Source organism: Leucopleurus acutus, assembly GCF_964270905.1.
Source record: "Leucopleurus acutus genome assembly, chromosome: 3".
NCBI classification, from domain to species: Eukaryota; Metazoa; Chordata; class Mammalia; order Artiodactyla; family Delphinidae; genus Leucopleurus; species Leucopleurus acutus.
The window spans coordinates 115,993,396-116,008,615 of NC_139145.1; the positions used below are offsets into that span (position 1 = coordinate 115,993,396).

The 15,220-nt window shown below is 40.7% G+C and overlaps 1 protein-coding gene across 2 annotated transcripts in view; it reads right to left on the minus strand.

Moving 5' to 3' along the window:
• Positions 1-15,220, minus strand: part of IQGAP2 (IQ motif containing GTPase activating protein 2) — a 293,537-nt gene that overhangs the window by 3,607 nt on the left and 274,710 nt on the right. For both annotated transcript variants that reach the window (XM_082837226.1, XM_082837225.1), the window contains exons 31-35: positions 8,680-8,767; positions 6,633-6,845; positions 4,663-4,823; positions 2,723-2,860; positions 1,563-1,671 (exon numbers count right to left, since the gene is read on the minus strand). In XM_082837226.1, coding sequence (XP_082693352.1) covers positions 1,563-1,671; positions 2,723-2,860; positions 4,663-4,823; positions 6,633-6,845; positions 8,680-8,767 — 709 coding nt within the window. The remainder of the gene's footprint in view (positions 1-1,562; positions 1,672-2,722; positions 2,861-4,662; positions 4,824-6,632; positions 6,846-8,679; positions 8,768-15,220) is intronic.

Below are 15,220 nucleotides of genomic sequence, written 5' to 3' on the forward strand. Positions count from 1 at the left end.
TTTCTCTTCCCATATTTATCTAAGTATTCCACAGAGTAACTCAAGACTTTCAGTTAAATTTTTAGATGGATACATTTAGTGACATTTAAAATAAACAAGAAAATAATACCGTTAAGTATACTTTTCATAATTACATAATATCTTCAATTTTCTCTCTTAACTCTAATTTACTCCATTATCTCAGTGTCTTTATAAAACCCATTTAGCTCTCATTTTTTTTTTTTAGCCTTATAAGGAATGCTAGACAGAAAAGAAGGGCCCTGTGTATTTTGTCCCATGGGTTAGGGGTGGAGGTGTAACTCCACGGATCTCAGCCACAGGCTAGGGAGGCAGTGAGGCTGGAACTTACACCATTCCCAGTGGCTTATCGTGATGTTCCATGTAGATACACGCAGAATACCTGGGAACAGTTTTACAAGTAGTTGGGGGCCCAGGTAAATAGGTGCTATTTCCATTTAAAAACTCAATCATATCAAAAAAGAAAACTCAATCACAGCTCTAAACTGATTCTGTGCAAGAACTAAGTTGGGAGGAGATAAACATTTACTTGCACCCTCCCTCCTTTTTTTTTGGTGGCACATAAACTGTTTTCTGTTTCTGCTCAAGTATATTTGGCTTAAATGTGGTTCTTATGAGAAAATAGCAGTAATTCTGACTGCAAACACCATTTTTCTATTTACAGATATCGGTTTTGCACAATGTCTTTCTTTCTTGTGATCCCAAATACTTAACAAAGAAATTTAAGAAACTGATGCAAAAATAATTCTAGGAAGGAGAAAGGGAAGAAGGAGAAATGAGATCCAGAAAGTTCCAATCCTGGGTATATGCTATCTTAGGAAGAAATGCAATTTCCTAAGAAAAGGAAACTTTCCTACCTTTACTTAATAGCTCTGAATACTTTTACATATGTTATTCTTTTCTCTAAGCTTCAAAATGAAAACATAGCTTAGAAAGACTCACTGCTATGGTTTACCATTTAAAAGCAGTTTAAGTTCCAATAATTTGGAAAATCATAGCTTTAAAAAAATCATCAACACAAAGTAATACTGGCAAATAAGGCTGGCATTGGTCTCCTGTTAAATTTCATTGTTGTCATGAAGAATGCAAGCCAGGGGCTTCCCTGGTGGCACAGTGGTTAAGAATCCGCCTGCCAATGCAGGGGACATGGGTTCGAGCCCTGGTCCGGGAAGATGCCAAATGCCGCGGAGCAACTAACCTCGTGCGCCACAACTACTGAGCCTGCGCTCTAGAGCCCGCGAGCCACAACTACTGAGCCCACGTGCCACAACTACTGAGCCCACGTGCCACAACTACTGAAGCCTGCACACCTAGAGCCCATGCTCTTCAGCAAGAAAAGCCACCGCAATGAGAAGCGCGTGCACCGCAACGAAGAGTAGCCCCCGCTCACCGCAACTAGAGAAAGCCCGCGCGCAGCAACGAAGACCCAATGCAGCCAAAAAAAATAATAAATTAAAAAAAAAAAAAAAAAGAATGCCAGCCAGGCAAGCCAAGAAGGACCCCCACTATAAAACTCACCCCAATCTGCAGGAATCCCAGCTTACCTGAATATTGAGCTGCACCTTTTCCATCTCAACACCCAGGAATTTTGATCTGACATCAAAGATGCCCACATCTTCAGTAGATGAGATATCAAATGTAACATTTTTAAACCTAGTGAAGAAAGGACCATTCACACATGTGGAACTGCAAATATACGCTTAAAGCTGAAACAAATTAATGGACCCTAAGTTACCCTTCCTAGTGAACAGCCTGCTGGGAAAATTCTAAGGAAGTTACCCCAAATCTCCCACCATCAGTCCAGTTTGGCTCACTGGAAATATGGCTCGTGTTGAGATCTGCAGCCCACGGAGCACTGAAGTAGGTGCTTTGTTACAAGAGAAATGCAAAATATTGTCATTGCTCTTAAAGAGCATAATATACAGTTGAAATTATATGAGATTCACAGAACTATAAATGTTGAGTTTTACTGCTGACAGCACAGTTGAGCATTTTAGATGATTAGTTTTACAGCAACTTCAAAGGGGAAGAAGCATTTTCTCTGAGTTGGTCTCCGTCAAGAGAAGGTTGGATGGGATAAATGCAAGAGAAGCCAGGCCTTGGAGGAAGCCGGAGTTACAGAGGAGTACACACAGTAAGTCTGGCGTCCTCCAATGGAAAAGGAAGTGATGGAGCACAGGACTTATGGTCCTTTTAAAATGGCAAACCCATTAGTGCCTGGTGTGGGGCTCGGAGGAGGGTTTCTCCTCCACCTCACATACACACAGTAGTAGCACACTGCTGGAGTGGCTCTGACCCAGGCATCAGCACACAGCTTTCAAATCAGAGAGGTACCGTTTTGCAATTGTAAACAATGCTCACTGAGCTAGACCAAAAGGCAGCTTTTCTTTTCTCGCTGCTATGACTCAGTTCTTTTGGAGGGAGAGGCGAGGCTGGCAAATCCCAACACACTGGCTAAGCCACGGGAAGCACAATCATTCAATCAGCACTTAGTCTGACCAGCAGCATCAGACGCTCCAGGCCTTATGGGAAGACTAGAGATTACAATACACGTGTTTTCTCCTGTCATCTGTAAGCAAGGGGAAGCCCTGACAGACCAAGTGAAGCCTCCTTCAAAGGCCACAGGAAACTGAAGCGGGAGTCAGATTTGACGGGAGGGATGAGAGGGCGGGTGTGCTTTGTGCAGATTTTCGGTGCCACTCACTGGTTTATCTGAAGATCGTCTACGCCCAGGAGGACACCCTTCTCATGCAGCTTTGCTGCGGTGTACCTCACCGGCTTCGCTCGCTTTGTCCCTTTGGGTTCTCCTTTTCCATCAAGTTTAATTGATCTCCGAGTATTTCTGACAAAATAAGAACCGACCATTCGTTGTGAAGATGGCAAACTCAGACGTTCCTGGCAGCGCAATACCCAGCACAGAGGGCACACCACTGTCCACACCTGGCCCCCACTATATGGAACCTGGGCAACTTTATATGGTGTGATAGTAGGCGACAAACTTCCTGGTGCAGTGCAATCTCACTACTGAACAGTTTAAGGAAAAGCTATTTTCGATGCGACTCAAGTTTGAATGACAGACTAATATGTTTCATAAAACTTGTACTTCGCTGTCTCAGGCATATTGAACCATGTGGCTCGATTAAGTCATTTCACAAGCAGCTTAGGTGTCATAACATAAACTGCGTACACACTCTTAAAGAAAGGTATCACTAGGAGTGCTTTAATTTATTTAACCAATAGTACGTGGCCATCCCTGTTCCAAGTGCTTTCTAAATACTGCCTCACATTTACAAAATTAACCTTGCCATAGTGTTCTGAAATAAATTCCTTTTTGCTGTATCATTTCATTTAGCTCTCATAACAACACTTGTAAGGCTGGTACTCCTAATTCCCTCTTAGAGATGAGAAAATTGAGGCTTCAGAGATCACTGGACTGGTTGAAGATCACACAATGTAAGAGAGAAGCCCAATCTAGCTCACCTGACTGCAGAGGTTGTAAAATGCCTTGTCGTAGTTGCAATAAATACGTAAAGAAAACCCCTGACAAGCTTATTTCTACTAAATATTAGCTTTACCAACTTTTTTCCTCCCAGGACTAGCATAAAAGTAATTTACAAGCTGCAAGCAAATGAATTAAAATTCAGAACTAGTGCGGCACAGATAAATGAGATTTAAATTTGGTTATATTCCTTCATCGAATCTATGATTAATGTAATTGATTTTTCCATATAGCACCATTTCCTAGTGTCAATTTGACTACAAGGGTTACATAAAAATACTGAATTATGTATTTAAATGGGTAATTAAAATTTGATTAATATTGACCTTAGTCTATTGATAAGAGCAATTATGAGCAAAGAATACTCATTAAAAGTAGCTATATTGGGCTTCCCTGGTGGTGCAGTGGTTGAGAGTCCGCCTGCCGATGCAGGGGATGCGGGTTCGTGCCCCGATCCGGGAAGATCCCACATGCCGCGGAGCGGCTGGGTCCGTGAGCCACGGCCGTTGAGCCTGCGCGTCCGGAGCCTGTGCTCCACAACGGGAGAGGCCACAACGGTGAGAGGCCCGCGTGCCGCAAAAAGAAAAAAAAAAAAAAAAAAAAGTAGCTATATTGTGAAAAGAAATCTATGATATGTATGCTAATGGGTAATAGAGAACTGACAAATTTTGTCTTTTGTGTAAGTAATTTTTAAAAACCAGTAAGTAATTTAAAATCATTGAGCTGTGCTGTGCAATAGCAAATACCTGGTGTTACCTAACATTTTCAAGTATATAAAAACTGTTTATTGTTAACATCCCCAAGGGTAGTTTTTTTTTTTTTTTTTTAAATAATAGTGTTTAAAACACACCTTTGACTAAAACCGAAGGAATAATGAAAGTGCTTCCCGAAGTGTTTAAAGCTACTTGTTTGAAACACAACAGGGTAAACTACTTTAATGCCAATGTAGAGAAGTAACATGTTTCTAAATTCACTCCTGACTTCTTAGCTCACAGTGGCAAATCATAAAATTGAGATTCTAGTTTTTGGTTATATAATAAAGCAAAAGTTTGCTAGCACACCCAACCCGACAGCCCAGGATTGTAAAAGAATGGATACCCCATATATATCATGACATTACAAAAGAATACATGATTTCAGCTTACTTTCTTTTTAAGTTGTCTAAACAAGTCTTTATGTAGGTGTCATAATAATTAATTTGCTCTTCATAAAATGCTGCCTTCTTGTTAAGTGCATTCAGGGTCTGTTGAAGTTTCTCCAATTCAGCTTTTCGAAGCTGACGATGGATTCTTTGATTTCGAATATCCTAAAATAACAAGGAAAGGCCATGGTATGAGATTTAAGCAGGAGTTTGCTTTATGATACTGCCCATTTGGGACAAGAAGAATATCTAGTACTAAATCACTATTTGTGACTGTTGTAGTTTATTTTAGTCACCTCATTTTAAACTCTCAACACCAAAATGTTCCCTTTTTACTTTAGAACTGGGAGTGTCTGTATTTCATTTTAAGAGAGATGCTAAGGTTGATGAAAAAGCAGAGAAGCAATTTTAGATTAATTGTATAAGGAGAAATAGTGTTTTTAAAAGGGCACAAGGAAGACTTTAGCAGGAGAAAATTTCTTCAGAATATTTTGAACATTCTACTTTGAAGAATACTTTACCCTGAAAAGGGTTACATTTCATCATTACATTCATTTTCTTTTTTTTTTTTGGCTGCCCCATGTGGCTTGTGGGAATCTCAGTTTCCCGACCAGGGATCAAACCTGGGCCCTTGGCAATGAAAGTGCAGAGTCCTAACCACTGGACTGCCAGGGAATCCCCTATTTTAGAAATTAAAAAAACAATACACTTTTTAATCTGAAAAATATTTCTCAAGATTTGCAAAAACAACTGGGGTCTCAAGACTGATTGAAAAAATTCAACATGGATAACTATTACTTGGATTTAAATAGAGTTCCTAGAACATAAAGTTGACCAAGCTGCTTACAGCTTACGAGAGATACGTTATATTTAAACTTACATACACACAATTCTTTTTTTTTGTAATTCTAATTGGTAAATTAAAAAAATGTTTCATTTAAGAAAATGGTGCCTGTTTAATATTATTTTTCCTTTGTGGACAGTTGAAAAAGATTCCTCTAGGAATCCAAAGACAGACAAACACAACCTTCTTGAGTAAAAATTCTTCATTAAGTAGAATATTTTGGGGGATGCCTTCATGATAGCTTTTTGCTTTTTCCAAGACAAAAGCATCAATTTCTCTACTACACATTCCTTAAGAGACATATTTTCCACCCCAGAGCTTTAGAAAAAAACGTTACTTCCCTTGAGTCACTCAGGCTGGGAGGAATAAGCCTACTGCCAGGACTGACCATAACTTTCGGAGGAAGAATGAAGCTGAGTGCATTTCCCTCCCAGAAGTTAAGAAAATTTATTTTTTTTCTGATCATGTAACTGTCCTTAACCTCCACACCCATTTTAATTTGCATGTTTGGATAAAAAGAATGAAAAAAAATTTTTTTAACCCAAAATATATACTTCCTTATCTTTGGCAAACAGATCTAGCCTTTTCCTGTGATGTTTCCTTGCACTAATTTGATATCCTTTTCTCAGGAAGTTTCTCAACTGTCAAAATACGGGAGGAGAAAACAGAAACTAACTTTTAAGTCTGAACTGTATTCAGGCTAAACTGCTTAGAGGAAAATTCTCAGGGACACAGAGGTACCATCTCAGTGGCAGGTCTCATGGGCAACTGGGTTATATGACAACTAACAACTCAAGAGAGAACTCTCCTAAAAGTGTCACTTTTAAAACTAGTACGTATTGTTTAAAGCAATTTGTTTAAAGCAATCGATGAAACTTGTCTATTACATTTCCTAAGCATTTACGTCTGGTGTGTTTCAACTCTTCTAATGACTTGGGGGAGTTGTGATTATTCTCTATGAGAAGTCATCAACTTCTCTGAAACCTTAAAAAATCTGTAATATTGAGGAGGACAGGAACCATATGTATATAACTATGAATTCCTCATGTCACCTCAGAGTCCCAGCATGTGTGTGACCAATGATTAACACGTCTGCTAAGCAAAGGAGAAAGAATACTCTTTCCAGCAACCTTGGCAATCTCATTGAGAATGTCTTGGTATTTATTTTTGGATGACACATGTCCAGTCTGTTCCAATGTCCGAAGATTCCTCTGGATTTTCCTCTTCTTCTGCTCAAGAGGCAGCTGTGCATCTTCAACCATAGACTGGCTATGCTTCATGTCTTCGGGAGTCCTGGAATCTAAAGCTGCACGGCTCACCATGTCTGCGGCATGATCTAGCTCCTGGAAAGGGAATATCAAGATGTTGACTTATCTCTGATGCCCTAATCTCAGATTCAGAAGCTGTATAAGGCAAGTTAATATCAAAATGAAAGAGGTCCTCGAGCCAAGGTCCAGAGACAGAATTACAATACGTTCTTCAGGGGTTTTGAAGTAGGTCTTTGGGAAGGAATTACTTTGTTTTTCTGAGAAACATAGCAGTGGTGGCAGGCCTACTTTGAGCGAAATTCTAAATAGCTACTTTATTGCTAAGATGACAAGTTACCTTAGTAATGGACAGATTATGAGGGATAACTGATATTTTATAATTCTCTGGATGGAAAGATATCAGTTTTGGATACGATAGTCCAGATGAGGAAACTAAAACTAGATTATCCACTAAAACGTGGCCATGAGAACCCTGAACTAAACTCTAACATCAGCCATATTTACAGAGATTCATAAGCTGTAAAGGCTTTGTTCTGGTAAGGGAATCATTCTCAAACTTCCGACTCTGAAAAACCTGCAGGGTTTCTCTGAACCAAAGGAAATTAAGAGTATTCTAGCACGAAATAAGTTTCCAAATAAATGATAAGTAAATAAATGAATCAAGACAGTTTGGATAGTTTGTTCAAAAAACCAGTAATAACAAGAGACTGGTGATCTTCCCATGTCACAATCAGACAACTGATTGACACTGCAGACAAAGTCTAAGAATATAAATGACAGATCAACTTTATGGACACAGTAACAGTAAACCAGGTCAGCAGTAAACAGTAACAGTAGCAGCCAAAATCGTTGAGAACTTAATATGTATCAGATACTATTCTACCCACTTAACATGTTTTAACTGAGTTATTCCTGAATTGGGTACTATTATTATTATTCCCTTTTTGCAGTTGAGGAAATCAAGGCATAGAAATATTTCTAAGTGCCTAGAGTTACAGAGCTAGGAGTTACAGAGCTATACTTGATCTCGAAAGTCTTCACTCTTAGTGATTAAGCTGCATTTGGGGAAAAATAAAATATTCATTAAGAATTAAAATTCTCATACTCAGTAAAATATTCTACCCACCTTGTTTAAAAATATTCACACATTAACAAACATCAGATAACTTGACATTATATATATATATATATATATACTTTTATTAAAAATTGTGACAGAATGATTTCTTGGCAACCAATTAAATTAAGAATGATTCAGGAAATTACATGTAGCCCAGCTAAGAGTAACTAAATAGATAATTTTGTTAGCGTTTGTTTAGGGAGTGGCAATTATCGAAACTAAAGCAATATCACTGAAATTAATTCAGAACAAACTAAATAATGATGCATTTTCAAGGATGCTGATAAAAGGATTATTGCAAGATTGTTATTAAAGTTTAATAAACTTCAGTTATTTACACCAGGATAATGGTGCTCTGACCTAATGGACTCAAGACGTTTGCTTCCAACACGAACCCGTGTCCCCTGCATCGGCAGGCGGACTCTCAACCACTGCGCCACCAGGGAAGCCCAGTCTTCATTTTTAAGTAGTCCATTCTTCCTTTCCTTTGTTTCCTACACTCACTGTTCAAAGTTTACAATGAACATTCAGAGGCTTTGAAAGACCCAGCACTATCTTCCTAGTCTAGGACAAAATTATTCAGCATAAATTCAGTGCTGCATTTTTCTATTTCATCACATTGATATTCCATGGATTTTACATATAGCTGAACTCGGTTGAATTCCTTACTTCCAAACCGTGTCAGATACAGTTTCTCTGAGGTAACAATAAACATTTGGCACAAAGATTTGTTAACAAAATCAACTCATATCAAAGGTACTGATTATTTTATACTCTAAGGCCAATTACCTGTTTTGTACTTGCTGGTGTCTCTAAGATTTCTGACAGTGTGCTCCCTGGTTGGTTCCGGATCACATCAATGATCAGCTTTTTGGTCCTTACAAAATACAGAAAGGAGAGACAGGCTTTCAGACAGCAGTCCTAATGCACAAAAATCTGCTTCTCCCAAGGGAGTGAACAAGCACCTACAGAGATGAAGCCTCAAAGAGAATCCCTTAAAATAAAGCCATCTCACGGAACTCCACCACATCTGCTTTAAGGCTCCCCAAAGTTTGCGAATGCTTAATAATCGAAGTCTGGGTTTTATATGCTTGATGTTGTCAGATTATAGTGTCAGTATCATGGGCACAAGTATGTCATAAGATTCCTTATCTAAGTACCTGTTCTTCTTTTTAGACTGAGACTACTTTTTGATGAGAAGGAAGGATGATTTGGCCCGTGACTGTGGAGGGTGCAGGAAAGGTCCCCCTTTCCTAACTTGAGTAACATTTAAACTTCTGAGCCTGTTGAAAACATCCTAAGCCTTTAGGAGCCAGAGAAGCTGTTAGCTTTCCTGCTCTGAGAAGGTTATGAAACACTGTGAAGGCCAGTGGGAGCCCAAGTCCTGTGTGGGCTGTGGAGGCTTCGGCTGCTGGATGACACAGCAGCCAGGAGGATGGGTGTTTGGAAGCCTCAGGTCTGGTGGCGGGACGAACCCATCGGGTGGGAGAGAACTGAAGAGCTGCTCGGTAACAAAAGCTGGCAAACCCTTCTGTTAGTGCTAAAACCATCTATTTTTTCATATGTGTTCTTTAGGGTAATCAGCCACCCTTTACTAATTAAAGATCAGGTTATGGAACTATGTAAGAAGATTTTAACATAAAAGGCAAATGGTCAAGTGTGCTCCCTTTTACATAAGTGGGAACATTATTGGACATCGAGTCCCTTCAAAAAAAAAAGTTGGGGGGAACATAAACAGAAGTTGCCTTAAATTACAAACAGGTCTAACCAACAACGTCTGAAGTTTCACTCTCATTGCGTTGAACCTCAGTTCTTTCCAAGGCATTACATGGTATCACTGGATGATGAATTTCTTCCTCAACTACAGCAGAAAATGTTCACACGGCATGAAAATTGGAAAATGAAAATAAAACATCGTTTATGTTTTGAAGCATTGGGGCGACTGCTCCCAAAGGACAAGAGGAAACTTTCAAAGAGAATTCCAGATATATTATTTTTGCAAACAGGATAAAATCCAATAAACCATCTGTAACCATTATTTTTCTCCTTTCTGATTTATTTCAAGTCTGTATGAGAAGAATGATCACAACCATTTCCTCTGGCCCATGACCCTTCGCTGCTGGGGATTTACAGGCTGTCTGGGAATGCACAGAGAAATGCTCCCCCAAGAGTCAGAGGTGGGCACACAGCTCATTACAGCCATGTGGGAGACGGCCCTGTTCCTGAGGCTTAGGGAGCCAAGTATCTATCCTTTCTGTCCCACACAACTCCCTCCTCCAATCATCATTATAAATGCATTCAGCTGGAACATCGAGTTAAAAATAAAAGCTCTGGGTGATTTTAACAAATGTAAATACAGTGACTGTCTCTTATTTGAACTAATATTCTAGGAACGACTGACGCTATATGCTTCCAGGAAACTCCCAGCTCGACTCTTTAGAGACGCTATCTGATGACCAAAATGACCAAGGTCACTCAAGTATGCCCTGCTAGGGACAAAGAATGTTTATTTGTTCAGGAGTGGCTGGAGGACAAACTGCTCACACAGCCTTTCTCTTGAAATTCTACTCTATGTCAGGCCTCTACTGGAACCACTGCCAAAGTTCCACCCCAGACATCTTACACGTAAATCACCACCCAGTTTCATGACAGGGAGTTCAGTACCTCACCCTATGGTATGCCTCATGGTTAAGAACACTGAGTCAGACAGATCTAAGGTTGAATCAGGGTTCCTGTTGCTTACTGGGTGTGTGGACTTGTGCAAATTATAAAGTCCCTATGGTGGGTTTTTTTTTTTTCATTTATGTAATGGGAATCTCTCAGGACTGAATGACAGATGCACATAAAGCCTCTCTCTAGGGTCTGACATGTGGTCAGCACTCACATGGTCACTAAAGCTGTGCTGCCCAAGATGACATCCACACTGGTCAGCAGGTGGCCAGTGGGCACTTGAGACATGGCTGGTCCAAACTGAGATAAGCATGAAGGGCAAAACACACACCAGACTTGGAAGGCTCAGTATGAAAAAAGGAATGTACCATGTATCATTAACAATTTTTTTACACTGATTCCATATTGAAATGACGACATTTTGGATATATTGGGGTAAATAGATATATTAGAATTAATTTCACCTGTTTCTTTTAAAAATGTGGCTTCTAGAAAATTTAAAAGTAACTGTGTGGCTGACATTATATCTCTGTTGGCGAGCACAGCACTGGAACAGCCCATTCTTAAATGGGAAGCCCACTCTGAGAGGCCTGCCTTCCAGTACGGTCCACTCACTGGACCCAGTGAGTCACAGGACATCAGCACCGAGGGGGACCTTGGGCAACAGTCCAATCCCTGATTTTACAAATGAGTCAGCTAAGACCTAAGAGGTTCAATCGTTATAGAAGGTCACATCCTATTTTCTAGAGTGGCAGGAAACAAGTTGATTTCCCCTTCCTCCTCATCAGCCCCTCATTAACCTGCAGAGAGTGCCAGAATTGTGTCTATGTCCCCTCTTCTCTGTTTTCCAAGGGAAACCCCTCAGTTCCTGAAACCTCTTCACAATAGGAGTTAAAGAGTTTCCAGTCCTGCTCACATTTCAGTTTGCCAATGACTTTAAGACATGTCCCCTCCCCACCTCAATGCAAACACAATATTCTAGATATGGTCTGACCAGCGTAAATCAACTGGTTCAAGTTTTGGCCCCATGGCTGTTCATATAATAGGTAAGACAGGCTGGTCAAACTCTGCCACCCTCCCTGAATTAGGAAAGTTAAGAAAAAAAGAAATACACCAGGGAGTTTCTTCATCACAGCTCTGCTCAAATCCCATGGTCAATGAATGAGACCGCCTGGTGCTTGTAAACCGGTGTGGTCCCTCAGGTTTGGCCATTGCACTCAAAGGGTGTCTGTTATCACATTCTGACCAGGACCATTCCTGAGCCTCCCTCTCTGCCATCTGCCTTACAGTGTGCCCAAGGTTGAAAAGGAATTGGTGTTTGTAGAAGCTAAAAAATATTTCCAGGGCTTCCCTGGTGGCGCAGTGGTTGAGAGTCCGCCTGCCGATGCAGGGGACACAGGTTCGTGCCCCGGTCCGGGAAGACCCCACAGGCCGTGGAGCGGCTGGGCCCGTGAGCCATGGCCGCCGAGCCTGCGCGTCCAGAGCCTGTGCTCCGCAACGGGAGAGGCCACAACAGTGAGAGGCCCGCGCACCGCAAAAAAAAAAAAAAAAAATTCCAATTGTTTAAAATTCTAATAACATGATTATACATTTTTATCACCAGACCTTGAATATCTCCTTAGCCATTTACTGCTCATTTACTGCCAGCTTGGACTACAAGCAAGAAAATCTTGCAACTGGGATGATGGATGCCTAAACTGAATTATGTGATAGGAAAAAAATTCTTAAGAGATGACAACTAAAGCACTCAGGCAGCTAAGTATGAATAAAAGCCATCTATAATGCCTTCTACCTACACACATACTTTCATAGAAAAGCAAGCTTAATAAAGGCCAAAAGGATCACATACTATAAGTTGAATCATAAGTTATAATGAGAGAGATTTTCTTTTCTTTTTTTTTTAGTTTATTATTTTTAGCTGCACTGGGTCTTTGTTGCTGCGCGCGGGCTTTCTCTAGTTGCGGCAAGCGGGGGCTACTCTTCTTTGTGGCGCATGGGCTTCTCATTGCAGTGGCTTCTCTTGTTGCAGAGCACAGGCTCTAGGCATGTGGGCTTCAGTAGTTGTGGCTCGCAGGCTTCAGTAGTTGCGGCTTGCGGGCTCTAGAGCACAGGCTCAGTAGTTGTGGCACACGGGCCTAGGTGCTCCACAGCATGTGGGATCTTCCTGGACCAGGGCTCGAACCCGTGTCCCCTGCATTGGCAGGCAGATTCTTAACCACTGCACCATCAAGGAAGCCCGAGAGAGATTTTCCATTATACAAGTTCTTTATAATTTATAAGGTGTCACTGTGTGACTTCATTTACTCACCAGAGTCCCCCCTTTCCCATCATCTCCCCTCTTCTCCATTTGATGGATGAGGAAACAAATGGGGAAGTGATTTGCTGAGTCCAACGGCTAATGTGTGAGACTGGGGCTGTAATCCCAGGTCTCCCTAGGACTCCTCAACCAGGCTCTTTTGTTCGTTTGTCCTTTTAATATCACCATGCTTGGTAGTATTAGCAAAATGGCAATAGCCCAAACCGAGGCTCCCTATTCCATAAAGATATGGAAGGGAAACAGAAATAGAATGTTTCTTCCTATTCCACCATGTGCCTTCATGTCCCTTACTCTATGCCATTCCTTCTCTGTGGCCTGGGAAGCAATGCCCCAGCATCAGGTATACAATAACTGCTCTGCTATCATTCTTATTGTTTATTCTATGATCCCTCAGAGTGCACAGGACAGTGACCTTGCCCTCAAGTTGTAAAACCTTGTGATCAAGAGTGTAGGCCCACTTCCCATCCCGTGTGTGGGCTCTGTGTGGAAGAGCTGGGAGCTGCTGAGGGAAGGTTTCCTTTTGGCGCTGACCCAGGAGAGAGAGATCCAGGCTCAGAACTCCTTCTCCAGCTTCACCCTGTTGAAGCTGCGGCACTCCAACGCCCTGGGCGGGATCAGCCTAGGGGCCAGGCACGTGGGGCACCTCCTTCCCCAAGGACTAAAGCCCAGTGGACATTGGGTGCTGGATCTTTTTCTCCTTTTCCTTGTTTTTTTTTGAAAAAGAAACACCTATAGAAGAAAATAAATGTACTTTACCCACTCCCCCACAAAAAATAAATTAAAAAAAAAAAGAGTGTAGGCCCAGAAAGATTTAAGACTGTCTGGATTTGAACCTATGCCCCACTTACTAGCTATACTACCAGGAAAGGGTTTTTTTCTGTTCTGTGCCTAGTTTTCTCTTACATAAAACCCAGGTAATAACCTCTACCTCTTGGAGTTGCTGAGAGTATTACATGACTCATGGATGTTGTTACGTTATACATGTTGTTATCTGTTATTATCTATACCCATATCCATAGGACAGTCCCTGGTACATGGTAAGTACTACACAGGTGTTTGGTATTATTATCATCTTCATCCTCATCTAATTATTAAGAATTATGAAACTAGCATGGAATTAAATTTACAAGCATAAGGATTAACAGTGCCTTATTCAGGAACCCTCATGAAGATGAATTACTCATCACTGCAAAGCTAGTGATTTTGTAATTAATAATAAGGGGGGCATTTTGAAAGTTAAAAACACAACCTATTTAACAAGGAGGCAAAATAGTTTTTTGATAGAGAAAAGCCAGTTATTTTTATCCCCAACAGCTCTGCATTCCATGACTGTCTATTTCTTAGTAACTTCTGAAAGGCACTGTCTGATTTCAGTTAAATTTGGTTCTCTAAGGAAGAGTCTCAAGAACTACATTTTATGTTTGAGTTAGGAATTTGGTTTATTGCTTGGAAGAAAGTCATCCCCATAAGAGTTTTCGAATCAGTATTTCCAAGCGTCTATCAATGGAACATCAATGGCCTATGAATTTAAAGCATGTCAGCGCCCATCTACTTGCTTCCCATAATTTTAGAATTTAATTTCCTCACCTCAGAGATAAAGACTCAGACTAGGTGGTCTCCAAGCTCCTTGTCAATGACACATTTTATAATTACCTGTTAGTATCAAGATTTTGAAATATATACTTAAGGTAGAATGTATTTGGAAGTAAGGCTAGCCTAACATCATGGAGCGAACTCTACTGACTGTTTTGGGCAATACCCAAATTCCACTTTTGGGGAAGGCTACTTGGTCAGTCTTCATTTCAAGTTGTTATCCACGATGATCCACTGGGCTGCTTAGTGAAGGGCTCTGCTAACAGCAGGATCTTGAAGTATGCCCAGAGGAAGGCTTTCTAGACCCCAGAGGCCTATGAAAGCAGTAAATTATTGAATCTATTAAAACATTGGCCCAATAGCCTTTTTTATATAAATGGAAAAGTTGATCCTACAGTTCACATAGAATTGCAAGGAACCCCAAGTAGCCAAAAGAATCTTGAAAAAGAACAACTTGGAAGACTCATACTTCCCAATTTCAAAACTTACTACAAAGCTACAGTGATAAATGCAGTGTGGTACTAGCATAAGGATAGGCATATAGATCAATGGAATAGAATTTAGAGTCTAGAAAACCATATATGTATGGTAGATTGGCTTTTGACAAGAGTGTCTAGACCACCTAATGGAGAAAGAATAGTCTCTTTAAGAAATTGTTGCGGAAAACTGGGCATCCACATGCAAAAGAATAACGCTGGACCCCGACCTTCCACCATACACAAAAATTAGCTCAAAAGGGATCACAGACCT